This window comes from Erythrolamprus reginae, chromosome 2, assembly GCF_031021105.1.
Source record: "Erythrolamprus reginae isolate rEryReg1 chromosome 2, rEryReg1.hap1, whole genome shotgun sequence".
Classification (NCBI taxonomy): Eukaryota; Metazoa; Chordata; class Lepidosauria; order Squamata; family Dipsadidae; genus Erythrolamprus; species Erythrolamprus reginae.
Genome location: NC_091951.1, coordinates 216,589,611 through 216,606,739, shown reverse-complemented (window position 1 = coordinate 216,606,739; position 17,129 = coordinate 216,589,611). Strand labels below are relative to the sequence as shown.

Here is a 17,129-nt window from a genome sequence, read left to right as displayed (position 1 = left end):
ATAAATGAATTATCAATAGAAAATATAATAATAATAGGAGATTTTAACGCAATTTCAGATACTCAAATGGATTACACAGGGCAAAAAAAAGAGAAGGGAAAAAAGGTAATTTTACCCGCGACATTTTGGAAAATGCTCACAGAATTGTTATTAAAAGATATATGGCGAGAGTACCACTTAAAAAATAAATATACTTTTTATTCTAACCTGCATAGAACTTTGTCCAGGATTGATATGGCATGGGCTCCAGCACATATAATGGAAAAAATTAGAGATATTGAGATTGAGACTAATACCTGGGCCGACCATAATCCCTTAGTTATATATTGGAAAAGTAAAAGAAAAATAAATAATTGGTACATGAACAGAAATATAGTAAAGGAACCCGAGTATAAAAAATGGATAGAGAAAGAATTAGAGGGTTTTTTCAAAATAAATAAAAAGAACAATACCACCTCACAAAATCTTTGGGACACAGCAAAGGCATATATACGCAGGCTAACAATTTCCTACATGGCAAAAAAACAAAGATAAGAAAACACATTACCAAGAATTAGAGCAAGAATTGAAAAAATTAGAATTACAAATGCAAAAAGATGAGCATGATGATAAAGTAAAAAACCAGAGAGAAGTAATAAAACATAAACTAAGGTTGATAGAACAAGAACCAATGGTAGAAAAAATAAAGAGAGCAAAACAGGAATATTTCGAGCATGCAAATAAACCAGGAAGATGGTTGGCATATAAACTCAGGAAAGAGAGGGAAAATAAAATTATTAAAAAATTAATAGATACTAAAGGTGTAATAAGACATAAAACAGAGGGGAAGGAAATAGCATTAGAATTTTATGGAAAACTATATGAGAGGGAAGAAATAAAGGAAGATTCAATTTTTGAGTACTTAAGGGACTATAGATTTACCAGTTTTAACTGAAGATCAGCAACAAAGATTAAACAAGCCTATTACAGAAATAGATCTAAGACAATCTATTAAAAATCAGAAAAATAACAAAGCGACGGGCCCAGATGCGATACCGGCAGAATTTTAAAAGTTAGATATCGAAATACTTTTCTCAAATATCTTAGAAATATTTAACCAAATAATAACAGAAGGTAAACTACCCAAAACATGGTCAGAAACTTTAATAACCTTAATACATAAAGTGGGAACGGAAAAGGAAAAAATTGAAAATTATAGACCAATTTCATTGTTAAATGTGGATTATAAAATTTTTATATCAATTTTTGCCAATAGGTTTAAAAACATTATAAATGGCATGATACATGAAGATCAAAATGGATTTTTACCAGGAAGACAAATAAAAAATAATTTAAGAACAATAGTAAATATGTTAGAATATTATGAGCAACATCCAGACAAACAAATGTCATTGATATTTTTAGATGCTAAGAAGCGTTTGATAACGTAGACTGGAATTTTATGAAAATACCATTGAATAAGATGGAGGTAGGAACCAAATTTTTTAATATAATAGATGCTATATATTCTGAGCAATCAGCTAAAATCATAATAAATAGTGAACAAACAGAAAAATTAGCAATACAAAGAGGAGTGAGACAAGGTTGTCCAATATCACCATTATTATTTATTTTAACATTAGAAGTCTTACTGATAAAAATAAGAGCAGAAAGGGAAATAAAAGGATTGAAGATTAAGAAAGAAATTTATAAAGTACAAGCTTTTGCCAATGACGTAGTTTTCATTATTGAAGACCCCACAACATCAATTTTAAGATTAATAAATTTAATAGAAGAATATGGGAACGTCGCAGGTTTGAAAATAAATAAAGAAAAGACACAGATACTAACTAAAAACATGACAGAGACACAGAGAAAATATTTAGAAAATATAACAAATATGAAAATCACAAAAAAGGTGAAATATTTAGGTATATGGATGACCTCTAAAGCCATATCATTAAAAAACGACAACTATTTAAAACTATTAGGACAGATTAAAAAGGATTTGGAAATTTGGAATAATTTGCAATTATTGCTAGTTGGAAGAATTTCTACAATTAAAATGAATATCCTTCCTAAAATCTTATTTCTTTTTCAAGTTATCCCTATCAATCCCAGACCAAATTTTTTTGTAGAATTAAATAGTATAACAAAAAAAATTATATGGCAAGGCAAGAAACCAAGAATAAAGCAAAATTCATTAGAAGACCGTAAAGAGAGAGGAGGCCTAGGCCTCCCAAATTGGAAATTATACTACCAAGCTACTGCCCTAACATGGATAAAAGAATGGTTAACTTTGGAAAACCAAAGACTGCTTAATTTAGAAGGCCACAATTTAATATTAGGCTGGCATGCCTTTATATGGTATGGAAAGTTGAAAACCCATTCATATTTTAAAAGAAATATTATTAGAAAAAGCACTGATTGACGTTTGGAATGAAATAAAGAAAAATCATTTTCTAGTAATGCCAGAGTGGATCTCACCAATTGAGGCCATCTCGCATCCAAATTTTTTAAAAGATGGGAAGATATGGAAATATAGGGATTTATTAGATAATCAGTTAAAACTGAGAACGAAACAAGAACTACAAGAGTTAAGTATTGATTTGGACTGGTGGCAGTATGCGCAGATTAGTTCTAGATATCAAAAGGATATCAAAACATATATTTTTCTAAAAGAAAACAATATATTAGGTAAATTGTTAATTCAAAATCAAGGGAAATTAATTGGAAATGTATATAAATATTTAATAAATTTATAGAACGATAGGTTGGATATTGAAAGACAATATGATCAGTTGGTGCAAACATTTTGGAAAAGAGATAAACATGGAAACATGGGGAAAGGTATGGGTATACAATTGGAAAATAACAAAATCTATTTCTTTTAAAGAAAATCAAATCGAGATGTTTTATAGATGGCATCTCCCACCATATAGAATCTCTAAAATGTTTCCTAACGTCTCTCCCACCTGTTGGAAATGTAAAAAAGAAATTGGTACATATTTTCATATATGGTGGACTTGCCCTGAAGCCAAGAATTATTGGAATAAAGTAGAGAAATGGTTAAAACAAATAACAAATGAGAAGATGAGAAAGACTCCAGAATTCTTCCTACTAGGTATTTCAAATATGAAATATAAAAAAGAAATATATTACTTAATAATTCACATTTTAGTTGCAGCAAGGATCATATTTGCGCAGAAATGGAAAGAAAAGGAAATACCAAAGGATGAAGAAGTATTTTAAAAAAATATGGAATGTGCAGAATTAGACATGATGACAAGATGCTTGAACAATCAAGCAGAAACAGAATTTTATAAAATATAGGATAAAGTGTACAAATGGTGGAACTTTAAAAAATAGTTTTAAAAAATTATATAAGAATTTATAATTATTTGAATTTATGAAATTGAATATATATACAGTAGAGTAATAAGAAATCAAAAGGATAAGGTTTTTCTTTTTTTAAACTAAATAAGTGATTTTAATTATTAAAAAATATTGTTATAACAGATATAAAGTAATAGATTAAAAATAGTATGATGAATAGAATATTCTTTTAATATTAATAATATTAAATGTTGTTTTTATTGTTTAATTAATTGATTTTAATTAGTTTAATTGCATCATCAAAATGATACTATATAGATAGGAGAATTTATTTCCGTTAAGCAAATTATAAATTACAGTGAACCCTCGATCATCGCGAGGGTTCCGTTCCAGGACCCCAAGCGATGATCGATTTTTCGCGAAGTAGCGGTGCGGAAGTAAAAACACGCACATGCGCAGATGGTGTTTTTACTTCCACCGCCCTTCGCCCGCCCACGCCGTTGCTCGCGCCTGGGGTTTCCCCGCGCGCGCGCCGCCCGCCCACGCCATTGCTGGGGCCGCTTCCCAGCTGGGAAGCGAAGCTGGGGTCCCCGCGCGCGCGCGCGCCCACGCTACGAGCAGCATTTCACCTTCCCTCCCAGGCAAAAAGATGCCGGCATTCTGGGCTGATGGGGTCGGACTTCCCAGGCGGAAGGCGTGCCCCTCTCCCCGCATCTTTTTGCCTGGGAGGGAAAGTGAAATGCCGCTCGTAGCAGCTGCTAGAGCCGCCGGCATTTCACTTTCCCTCCCAGGCAAAAAGATGCCGGGGCACGCCTTCCGCCTGGGAAGTCCGGCCCCATCATCCCAGAATGCCGGCATCTTTTTGCCTGGGAGGGAAAGTGAAATGCCGGCGGCTCTAGCAGCTGCTACGAGCGGCATTTCACCTTCCCTCCCAGGCAAAAAGATGCCGGCATTCTGGGCTGATGGGGTCGGACTTCCCAGGCGGAAGGCGTGCCCCTCTCCCCGCATCTTTTTGCCTGGGAGGGAAAGTGAAATGCCGCTCGTAGCAGCTGCTAGAGCCGCCGGCATTTCACTTTCCCTCCCAGGCAAAAAGATGCCGGGGCACGCCTTCCGCCTGGGAAGTCCGACCCCATCAGCCCAGAATGCCGGCATCTTTTTGCCTGGGAGGGAAGGTGAAATGCCGCTCGTAGCAGCTGCTAGAGCCGCCGGCATTTCACTTTCCCTCCCAGGCAAAAAGATGCCGGCATCTTTCCCTCGCTGCAGCCGCGCGCCCCTCGCCTTCGCCTCACCTGACGGAGCCTTCTCCGTCCCTTTCCTGCTGCACCGGTCTGGGGCCAAGTGGGCGGGGGGCGGCCGGGACCTCGCCTGTCTCCGCCGCCCGCATCGCCCCTCCGGCGGGCCGGCCTCCCCCGCCCGCCTCTGCTGCAAGCGCACGAAAAAAAAGAGAGAAGGCTTCTACCAGAAGCCGGGGACGGCGGGCAGGGGCATGAAGGATCTCTTGCGGGGGAAAAGCCGCTAGCCAGCTTTCGGAGCTCCTCCGCCATCACCCGCTTCTGGTAGAAGCCTTCTCTCTTTTTTTTCGTGCGCTTGGCGAGGAAAGGCAGGCGGGGAGGAGGCGACGGGGCCAAAGGGGGCCGAGGGAAGCTCGGCTGCGGTCGAGAGAGAAACGGCTTGGGCTCGCCGCAAGAAAAAAAAGAGACAGGCTTTTAGTTTTGGCTGCGGGGGGAGGGAATCCCGCCGCAAGGTAAGCTTCGGGGCGGGGCGGGCGGGGCCCTTTTGTGCCAGTCGGGGAGGCGGTGGCGGCTGCAGCAGAGGCGGGCGGGGGAGGCCGGCCCGCCGGAGGGGCGATGCGGGCGGCGGAGACAGGCGAGGTCCCGGCCGCCCCCCGCCCACTTGGCCCCAGACCGGTGCAGCAGGAAAGGGACGGAGAAGGCTCACTGGCAGCCCTTGCCCATCGCCGCGCCTTCGCTTCCCCCCCTCCCCCGCTGGATCCGGCAGCGTGCTGAGGGGAATTGCCGCGGACTGGAGGCAGTGAGGCAGACCGGCTCCGAGGCGAGCGGCCGGAGCTGCGCCCTCCTTCGCCCGCCAGGTGAGGCGAAGGCGAGGGGCGCGCGGCTGCAGCGAGGAGCCGAAGATCCGGGCGGGGAAGACCCAGGGAAGGTTCCTTCGTCCGCCTAGCAGCTGATCTGCTCGGCAGCGCAGCACCAGCGAGGAGCCGAAGATCTTCGGCTCCTCGCTGCTGCTGCGCTGCCGAGCAGATCAGCTGCTAGGCGGCCGCTCGAGAGCAAGAGGGGGAGAGATAGAGAAAGAGAGAGAAGGAAAGAAAGAGATGAGAGAGGGAGGAAGAGAGTGTGAGAGAGGAAGAAGCAACATAGAGAAAGAGGGGGAAGACCCAGGGAAGCCTCTGCCCGGCGGGGAAACTCCACCATCTACACATGCGTGGAAGGGCACGCATGCGCAAATGGTGGAGTTTACTTCCGGGTTGAAAACTAGCGAAATAGCCCTTTCGCGATCCTTGAGGACGCGAAACTCGAGGGTTCACTGTATAATATTAAAAGATTGTATTTCTGTATTGATCTGATTATAGTTTTTTTGTACTAGTTAGACTTCTAAGATAAGCGGAGCAATGGCAGCTCCTTTAAATGTTAAATGTTGTATGTTTTATATGTTTAAAGAAAAATAATAAAAATATTTTTTTAAAAAAAGGGAAATAGCAGGATGTTACATTTAAATAGACTTAATATGGTGGATCTCCATGCAGACATACCAAATAGTGGTACTTATTATTCAGCAAGATATCATACATTTAGGTGCATTGATTATATATTAATGAATAGGGTACGCAATATACAAGTTTAAAAAGTAGGTATAAAAAGTATTTGGTTTTCAGATCATGCCCCACTGTTGGCCGAATTGGAAATAGGTCAGGAATGTAATCAAAGAATTTGGAGATATAATGGGGGGGGGGGGTAACTTCTAATGAACAAGATAAAGATAAACTGCAGGCAGAGTTATGTGAATAATTTATAATTAATGATGTAAGCGATATCCAACAATCAATTGTTTGGGATGCATGTAAGGCTTATATGCGGGGACAATGTATACGTATGGAAGTAGATATAGTCAGATATACGGTAGTAGATATAGTCAGACTGCCAGTCAGATGGCAGTCCAATCTCCTCTTGAATATGCTGAGTGTTGGGCATTTACAACCTCCTCTGGCAGGCCGTTCCATTATTTGATCACCCTCACCGTCAGGAAGTTCCTCCTTATTTCCAGGTTGAATCTCTCCTTGATCAATTTCCAATCGTTGCTCATGGTCTGGCCCTCTGGTGCCCTGAAAAATAGTGTGAGTCCTTCCTTTCTTCCTCCGCTACTGCTTCCAGTTTGTATGTGTGTCTTGGGTTTTACTTGTCTAGGTGGACTTTGCTTTTCTTGAACATCATTTTGTTAGTTCGGGCCCACAGTGCTAATCCATCAAGATCTTTCTGTATTTTGAGTCTATCCTCTAGGGTGTTGGATACCCCCACCAGCTTGGTGTCATCTGCAAATTGGATTAGTTCCCCCTCTATTCTCTCTTGGCCCAGGACTGGACCCTGTGGTACCCAGCTGCCTACCTCCTTCTATGTGGACTTAGAAACATAGAAACATAGAAGACTGATGGCAGAAAAAGACCTCCTGGTCCATCTGGTCTGCTCTTATACTATTTCCTGTATTTTATCTTAGGATGGATATATGTTTATCCCAGGCATGTTTAAATTCAGTTACTGTGGATTTACCAACCACGTCTGCTGGAAGTTTGTTCCAAGGATCTACTACTCTTTTCAGTAAAATAATATTTTCTCATGTTGCTTTTGATCTTTCCCCCAACTAACTTCAGATTGTGTCCCCTTCTTGTTGTGTTCACTTTCCTATTAAAAACACCCCTCCTGAACCTTATTTAAACCTTTAACATATTTAAATGTTTTGATCATGTCCCCCCTTTTCCTTCTGTCCTCCAGACTATACAGATTGAGTTCATTAAGTCTTTCCTGATACGTTTTATGCTTAAGACCCAAGTGCATAACTTATCTATCAGCTCTTTGTATGGAACCATATGAAAGGCTTTGTTAAAGTCTAGATAGGCAATATCCATGGCACCACCTTCATCCAACACCTTTGTGACAGTCAAAGAAATCATTGAGATTAGTCTGACATGATTTGCCTTCAGTAAAGCCATGCTGATTTGGGTCCAATAAGTTATTGTTTTTTAGGTGCTGCTTTATTCTCTTTTTGAGTAGAGTCGCCATCATTTTAACTACAACTGATGTCAAGCTAAGTGGCCTGTAGTTACCAGCTTCTTCTCTACTGCCCCTTTTGTGGATAGGCACAACACTGACCATTCTCTAATCCTCAGGAACATCTCCTGTTAACATGGATTGGTTAAACAAATCAGTCAGGGAGGTAGCAATGATAAATCTGAGTTCTTTCAGAATTCTGGGGTGGATGCTATCTGGACCCATTACCTAATTTATCTTTTATCGTTCAATTTTTTCTAAGACATCGGCTTCTAAGATCACTGGAGCTGAATCCATACAGCTGGAGGCAATGCTATATCCATCTATAGTATTATATTGTAAGGTGTCTTTTGAGAAAACTGAACAGAAGTAGCTATTGAAATGGTCAGCGACCTCCTTATTCCCATCAATGTATGTATTATTCCCAGTACTAGGCTTCGTGATGCTGCAGTTTTTCTTCTTCCTATCACTAATATATCTGAAGAAGGTTTTATCCCCCTTCTTTACAGATTTGGCAATTTCTTCCTCTTTTGAGGCTTTAGCAGCATATATTATCTGTTCGCCTCCTTCTGTCTCATTTTATACACCTCTCTATCAGCTATACTTCCAGACTCTTTATACCTCCTGTAGGCAGCCTTTTTTTCATTGACTATAGCCCTTGCATCATTGCTAAACCATAGCAGTTTCTTCTTTCTTTAACCTTTTGTTATTTGCCTTACATACAGTCCAGTGGCTTTTAAGATGGCCTTTTTTAATACAGTCCACTGGGTGCTCACTCCTGCCATTTTATCCCTCCCCTTTAATTCATTATTTAAATATTCCCCCATTGTATTAAAATTTGTTGTTCTGAAATCCAATACTTTGGTTGCATCATAGGATTGCTCACAATAAGTTTTTACATCAAACCACAAACATAGATGGTCACTGCAACCTAAATTTTCTCCCACCTTAACCTCTGAAACCCAATTCCCATTCATAAAAACTAAATCTAGAATATTCTCCACTCTAGTCGGTGTCTTAACCAGCTGTGCCAGAGCTGCTCCTATAAAGGCCTCTACTATATTCTTACTTCTGCATGTAAGGGCACTGGGGATATTCCAGTCAACATCAGGCATGTTGAAATCACCCATAACCACAATATCTCCCTTTACTGCCATTTGGGTAATTTCATCCACCATCTTGTTGTCATATTCCTCAGATTGCCCTGGAGGCCTATAGATCACCCCAATTCTAATGACAGAACCCTCTTTATTTTGCATGCAAACCCAGAGAGTCTCCAGATCTTTACATGTATTTTGAATTAGTGTTGTTTTTAGACTTTCCTTAACATAAATTGGTACTCCACCTCCCCTTCTCTCTATTCTGTCCTTCCTATACAATGTATATCCTGGTATGGATATTTCCCATTCATTAGAAACCTTAAACCATGTCTCAGTTATGGCAACCAGATCCAAATTATCTCTAGATATTATGGCCATTAACTCACAGAGCTTCGAGCATTCGTGCACATTACCTGAAGAGCATTATTCTCATTATTAGTTTGCCCCTTATCATCAACAACTACATTCTATTTTATTTATACTCCCTTTTCATAAGCTTCAAGAAACTGATTTATCTTCATTGGTTGGGGACAGAAATCATCCACATCAGTTACATCTCTGTCCCCTTTACCTAGTTTAAATGCCTTTCCAAAAAAGTTCTGAACTCCTCACCAAGCACCTGGATGCAAACCATCCCTCTTAAACAACTCTCTGTTAGACCACCTATTGACATCATGACTTACATAGCCAAAATCTTCAGCTTTACACCACTACACTTGGAGCCATTGAGGACAACCCGTTGGGTGCGGTTGGTCAACCAACTGTTTATCCATCTACATGTGTTGCAATCTACGTCATTTTTTCTAATTTGTGGAATAGGAGATTGTGATCTACTTTATCAAAAGCTTTACTGAAGTCCAAGTATATTGGGTCTACTGCATTACATTGGTCTACTGATTTGGTTACAGTGTTGAAAAATGATATGAGGTTGGTTTGGCATGATTTGTTCCTGACAAATCCATGTTGGCTGTTGGTTATCTACTATAGTGAAATGACAAAGAACCTTCTTTGTTTACCTGTGAGAAAAAAAGGAATATATTACTTGTTATTGTTGGATGATGGTAAAAACATAGGAACTGTCAGTGAAGTGAATAAATTGAATATGATGTGAGAATATTTAATCATGCTATGTATGCTGTTACACAAGGGACAAACGTGGTAAAGAAAGAAGAAGAATGGAGGAAAGAAGATTTGGACAATGATGAAAGTATAAAAGAAAAATTGATTTGATAAATAGATGAATTTATGATTAATGTCTACGTGAAACTATATGGCTCTTATAACATTTTGTTATGCCATTGGGAAATACAATGGAAGGAAGGGTAAAAAAAAAAGAAATATATAGGCTGAATATCATCAAGATTTAAAAATCTACAAATTGAGCAGGATAATTGTTTTTGAAAAGAATTTATGATTGATGCTATTTTGGTTTATATTGTTACTATACTTTTTATATAATACTTTATTGTATGAATTAATGGGAAGAAAGGACGGGAAAAGAAGGATGATGACGAATTAAATACTACTCTTGGGAATTACAGAACATTGATATACCGTATTTTTCGCTCTATAAGACGCACCTGCTGATAAGACGCACCTAGATTTTAGAGGAGGAAAATAGAACAAAAATATTTTGAGCCAAAAAGTAGCTATCACACATGAGCAAGTTCTTGCATCCATAATTCTATCCTTTCTATGTCTTCCTCCCTCTTTCCTACCTCCCACTTTCCTTTCTATCTCTCCCTCCCTCTTTTCTTTCTATCTTTCCCTCCCTCTTTCCTTTCTATCTCTCCCTCCCTCTTTCCTTTCTATCTCTCCCTCTTTCCTCCCTCCCTTTTTCCTTTCTATCTCTCCCTCCCTCTTTCCTTTCTATCTTTCTTTCCCCCTGCCTTTCTCCAAGCCCTTCCTTTTCCCTCTCCCTAACTACCCCCTTCTCCCTCCTTTCTATCTCTCCCTCCCCCTTTCTCTCTCCCTTCCTTCATCTTTCATTCCCTCTCTCTCCATCCCTCTTCCTTTCTCTCTTCCTCCCTCCCTCTTTTTTGTTCTTTCTCTCTCCCTCCTTCCCTCCCTCTATGTCTTTCCCTCCCCCTTCTTCCCCCCTCTCTTTCTCTTTCTTTCTTTCCCTGTCTTTCTCTCTTGCTTACTTTCTCGCTTTCTTTCTCATTCTTTCTCCCCTCCTTTCTTTCTCTCTCTCTTTCTCTCTCGTTCACCACGCCGGCAACAGAGAGAAAAAGAGAGAGAGAGAGGGAGAGAGAGTGGAGGGCGCCGTTGTCTTCGCCTCTTCCCGACAGCTCTGCAGCGAAGAGGAAACAGTCGCGCACCACCTCCCGGGAGCCCAGCCGATTTTTGGAGCCGTTTTGTTTTCAGCTGGGCTCCCGGGAGGCGGAGCGTGGCCGGGTACCGTGTCTTCGCCTCCGCGCGCTGCCTCCGCCCGGCCGAAAACAAAACGGCTCCAAAAGTCGGCCGGGCTCCCGGGAGGTGGTGCGCGACTGTTTTCTCTTCGCTGCAGAGCCACACGGAGGCGAAGACACGGTGCCCGGCCACGCTCCGCCTCCCGGGAGCCCAGCTGAAAACAAAACGGCTCCAAAAATCGGCTGGGCTCCCGGGAGGCGGAGCATGGCCGGGCACCGTGTCTTCGCCTCCGTGTGGCTCTGCAGCGAAGAGGAAACAGTCGCGCACCACCTCCCGGGAGCCCGGCCGACTTTTGGAGCCGTTTTGTTTTTGGCCGGGCGGAGGCAGCGCGCGGAGGCGAAGACACGGTACCCAGCCACACTCCGCCTCCCGGGAGCCCAGCTGAAAACGAAATGGCTCCAAAAATCGGCTGGGCTCCCGGGAGGTGGTGCGCGACTCTTCAGGGTTGGGAAGAGGAGAGGCGGCGACAGAGGCGGGACACTTTTGGTGAGTATATCACCGCCCCCCTCTGCTCCAGCGCCTCCCCCCCTCCCTGCCTGCAGCTTCGCTCCATAAGACGCCACTGATTTTTCAACCTACTGTGGGAGGAAAAAAACTGCGTCTTATGGAGCGAAAAATACGGTATATTGATATAAATAGATATAAATAGAGTAGGGCATGATAATTATATTGGGTTGGCAGTGAAAGTACAATTACAATAGGCTAACATAATGAAATGTGAGAAATAGATAGAATGATAGATGAGGTGGCATTATTTTATTAAATGTTTTTAAATAAAAGAAATTTATGTTGATTAGGCGGATTGATAACTGAATACTATATTTCCATTAAGAACTGAATAAGGGTTTATTAAACTGATGGTGTTGATATATAATGATAGAAAATAAATAGATTTAAGTGATATAATTTGGTTTCCTTTCTTTCCTTTGGAATGATATAGTTATGATAATATTTTGTAATATTTTGATGATAAACGTATGGGTAAATAATATTTAAGATTAAATAACTTTTCTATTTGAAGAGCAATTAATATATGATAAGGGTAAAGAAATTTTCAAGAGGTAAGTAAGGATGTATGACATTTGAAAATAACCACTTTGGCCTAAGTGTAATAAAATTTAATAGATAAGATATGACAGTGACACATACATTAGGGAATATTATTATGCTGGGATTGGCAGTGGGGCTTATAGATTAGGGAAGATTATCACACTAAGAATGGCAGTGGAAAATATCTAGATTAGGGAAGAATATTAATATTTTGGGGGGGGGGTTCTTTTTTTAAAGGAGGTACTTTTTGCATAATGGAGTAATAATGTTTTATATTTATTTTTATTTTTTAAAGTAGAAATGACATACTGATATAATGAAAGAAGTGAAGTAAATGAATTGAGTAGGAAAGGTATCATAAAATTTCTAATAATAACCCTTCATCCTATGTATAGATTAAGATACGATATAAATAGTGTTTTTCATTTTCTTATTCTTTTCTGCTCTTCCTTTTCCTTTCCTTTTTTCTTTTCTTTCCTTCCTGGGCTTTTAAAGAGACGTAAATTTGGATATTTTCTATTGTTAAGGGCAGTTATGCTAAAATGAGGTTTTTTTCTTAATGAAAGTAGGAATGTGTTTTCTAAAAACGCTAGAAAGGGACTGAAGCACGAGGGCATAGTTAGGAAAAACAGCAAATAGCCAAGAGAAATTTAGATAGCTATAGCACTTTAAATATAAATGAAAGCGAAAAACATTATCTAAAATCCAGATGATAGCATTTGGAAAGGAGGTAGCACAGGATGAATGATATACAGTGATCCCCCAATCATTGCGAGGGTTCCGTTCCAGGACCCCTCGCAATGATCGGTTTTTCGCGAAGTAGCGCTGCGGAAGTAAAAACACCATCTGCGCATGCGCAGATGGTGTTTTTACTTCCGCCGCAGCAGCGAGGAGCCGAAGATTGGGGTTTCCCCACCGCCCACGCAAACTCCTCGCTGCCGCTCGCCCGCCCTTCGCCCGCCCACGCCGTTCGCTCACGCCGCTTCCCAGCTGAGTCCTGAAGCCAATTCGCTTCAGGACTCAGCTGGGAAGCGGCGCGAGCGAACGGCGTGGGCGGGCGAAGGGCGGGCAAGCGGCGGGCAGGCAGGCAGCGGATAAGCCGTTCGCTCGCGCCGCTCGCTCGTGCCGCTCGCTCGTGCCGCTCGCTCGTGCCGCTTCCCAGCTGAGTCCTGAAGCCAATTCGCTTCAGGACTCAGCTGGGAAGTGGCGCGAGCGAACGGCGTGGGCAGGCGAAGGGCGGGCGAGCAGCGGCGCACGGGCAGGCAGGCGGCGGACAAGCTGTTCGCTCGCGCCGCTTCCCAGCTGAGTCCTGAAGCCAATTCGCTTCAGGACTCAGCTGGGAAGCGGCGCGAGCGAACGGCGTGGGCGGGCGAAGGGCGGGCGAGCGGCAGCGAGGAGTTTGCGTGGGCGGTGGGGAAACTCCTCGCTGATGCCCGCCGCTCGCCCTCCCGCCAGCAAGAGGGGGAAGACCCAGGGAAGCCGCCCAGCAGCTGATCTGCCCGGCACCATCTACGCATGCGTGGCCATAGAAAAAAAAGGGCGCGCATGCGCAGATGGTGTTTTGACTTCCGGGTTGAAAAATCGCCATATAGCCGTTCGCAATGATCGGGATCGCGATACCCGGGGGATCACTGTATACCAGAAATAATTGGATAAATAATTAGAAAAATTTGATTAATTTGACTATGAAATTGGCATTTGATATTGCATTGTATTATATTTTAATTTGAGGTATGTAAATTGGAATCTGTGTAAGGTGTGAAAAACAAAAAATGTATACCTCCCAAAAAAATATTAATAGATAAGTGAGAGAAAATAGATGAGATGTAACAGCAAATAGTATTGTAAGTTTGTGTAACAACATTGAAAAGCTTATATGAAAGTTTTCAAGGTGATAAAAGTAAAGGAGGCATCATATTGTTGGATGATAAATACTGACTATAAATGTAAATTCATTGTATTGTATTGAAGATTGAAGGTATATGATATTGCACTGTTTAAAAGTGGAGAAAAATGAAAAAGAATGTATTTTTTGAATATCAAAGCCTTGGGGAAGATTTGTGAATTTCAGTAGCCATGATCAGAACAGTTATTATCTTGTTTGTTTCTTGATAGTGGCAAAGCTGTTTTCCTTATAGCTGCTTCACTAAATTGTTCCAGTTTTACCTTTCTTTAAAAATAAAATTCTTTTAAAAAGATCACTGTAAATTATCATTAGCTACTAATTTCTAAATCTGACATGCTGTCCCCATTACTATATATTAAGCTGATTATGGTCTCTATTTCTCCCTAACCCCTTTTTATCTTTTAATAGGATAATCATGAGGAAGATTATTTTCTCTATGTGGCTTACAGTGATGAAAGTGTTTATGGCCAGTGATTCTATGCATTGTTAGCTTTACAGATGGATTGGACTGAAAGAGTTATTATGGAAGGAATTTGTGTCCAACAGAAGCAGAAAATAGGAGAAAAAGCTGGACGACAAACCATGGATTTCATGTCATCATTTCTCGCATCTTTTAATAAATTACTTTTTTGTTCAATCATAAGAAAAGAGCAAATGTTTTTAAACCACCTGATGTTTGGTACTTTGTCATATTCTTAACTGAAATGTCAATAAGTTTATGATGTGGAAATAAGGGAAAGACAGGAGTGGGCAAGAAATTCCTTAGCAATATAATCTATTATTTTCCATTCCAAGTCAGTCAAAAGATTTAATAGCAAGTTATTTAATCTCAATTGACTCAATCTCAATTCAACACCCCACAATTAATGTTATTTATTTTAATATATTTCTTTGCTTGACCTTTTTACTGTCAAATGCACAAAAGAGGCATAACATCAATTATTGTTTTCTAACATAATCATTATAATACAAATCCAATAAATAAATAATAAAAATAAATAATCCCTTGTCCTTAATTCAGTTCAGGCATTGCACTAGTAGTCTGGTTAATAGAATCATGTTAATGCTTCTTGTTATCAAGAAAGTTGTGCATAAATAGTAGTTACCAAGTTAGTTCAATTGAACTTCAACAAGTATACCACACATTATTTCTCAATATAATCAGAATTAGGACCTTGGTATTCAATACTTAACAGTTTCACTAAATGCACGAATGTTCTGTGATGTTCTGTGTCCTTGCTTTGTTAGTAAAGGCTATTCCCATCTAGGTTGTGGTTACAGCAGCTGAAACCTGCACTATGAAGTTATGAATGAAACCCCCTGAAGTTAACTTATATCCACAACCTTGCTGAAATATACATTCTGCAACTTCCTATGAAACAATCCTTTTTATGATAACAATCCTCCATATACTTCTCTCATGCTGATTTTACTCAACTAAACAAAACAGTTTCCAAAACAACTGATAATTGTATTCTATAATGTCAAGTAAAAATAAAAATTAGGATATGTTATGTTGAGTCTTATACTTCTTAGTTTCAAGGTAATTTGGAGAATATTAAAAGATTATATCTGTGTGTAAAGTAGAAATTAATTCACAATTCTGTTTTTCCTACTTCAAAGTGTCATTCTAATCATTTTGGGAAATAGCAAAGTAATTCATGAAATGGACTAAAGATATAATGAACAGCTGTTTTAAGAGTGTAGCATAGCTGAGAGAACTTTTAGGATGAAAACTGCTAGAAGTAATTACTGGAATATGTTACCCTAATAGCCACACAATGAAGAATAAATTTCTTTGTTTTGTTTGGAATAATATAAAACTGATATCGCTTTTATAATTAATTCTGTTCTAATGCTGAATTCTTCCAGCAAACTTAAGTAAACTGCTCATTATCTTTATCATTCAGGGAATATTTAGGATTCCCATTATGAATGAATCCTGCCCAAAATTTCTCATATGAGCTAAATCATAATGCATGAAATGTTCATTGTATATGGACATTCCCTAGGCTGCTGCTAATAATTAAAGGATGTTAATAAGATTTCAGTTTACTCATTTGATACATGTAAATTACTGTGTTTATAAGTTTTAACTGCTTTGTGTCATTTTTCATTACTGTTTGCTTCAGCTTATAAAAGATAGTACTATGTATCTTTTTTCTGTTGTGAACCAAGACAGCTTTAGATTTTTGTAAGAGTTTTGTTAGTCAAATAAATACACGCTTGAAAATCTGAAATGGAAGTCTGTTTAATAATTCAGCTAACCTCGGCTACAACTATTTGCACATTAAGTACATTAAAGAACACAGCACAATTTTTGTATAATTTTTCCTAAAACTGTTAGATTTGGACCATCAGCACAGATGGACGATTGATTGACTCTATTTATATAGCCCAAGTAGTCTAGAGTGGTCTTGTGGAACTTGCATTTTGATAATTTCAGGTACAGTTTAGCTGTGAGGAGCTTTTTAAACACCTGATTCACCAATTTTATATGCTTATGTAGAGTTTTGCTGAAAATGAGAATGTCATCCAAACAGATGAGGACGCCTTTATATAGGTGCTCATGCATCACTTCATTGATTAGCTGCATGTGGGACTCCTTGTAGTTTAAATGGCATCACTTTGAATTGAAAGCTGCCCAAGGGAAAGTTGAAGGCAGTTTTCTACTCATCTCCCTCTCTGATTTGCACTTGATAGTATGCCTCCCTTAGGTCTAGTTTGGTAAACACCTTCCCCTTGGCTAAGTGGACCAGCAAGTCCTTCATGAGGGAAAGTGGTTATGTGTTTTATACACACACTGCATTTATTTCTATAAAATGCATACAAAGCCTCATCAATATATTCTCTTTGAAAAGAATTGTGGTGACTACGCTTGACTTGGCTGGTTGTATGAACCCACAGGCTAGATTAGTGTCAATGTACACCCTTAGTTCTGTCATGCCCCCCTATTAGTGATCCATCAACCTGTTCAAAGCATATGGGTGTCAGGGTTCCAAATAGCATCCAAAATTAAATCAGAGTCCAAGGCAAAGTTTTCCTCAACCTTCCAATTTATTAATAGAG

At 40.1% G+C, this 17,129-nt stretch overlaps 1 protein-coding gene across 2 annotated transcripts in view; it reads left to right on the top strand.

Annotated features, from left to right (window-relative positions):
* Positions 1-16,300, top strand: part of GABARAPL1 (GABA type A receptor associated protein like 1) — a 304,763-nt gene extending 288,463 nt beyond the window's left edge. For both annotated transcript variants that reach the window (XM_070741835.1, XM_070741837.1), the window contains one exon: positions 14,469-16,300. In XM_070741835.1, coding sequence (XP_070597936.1) covers positions 14,469-14,534 — 66 coding nt within the window. In that variant the 3' untranslated portion in view covers positions 14,535-16,300. The remainder of the gene's footprint in view (positions 1-14,468) is intronic.
* The last annotated feature ends 829 nt before the right edge of the window (positions 16,301-17,129 follow it).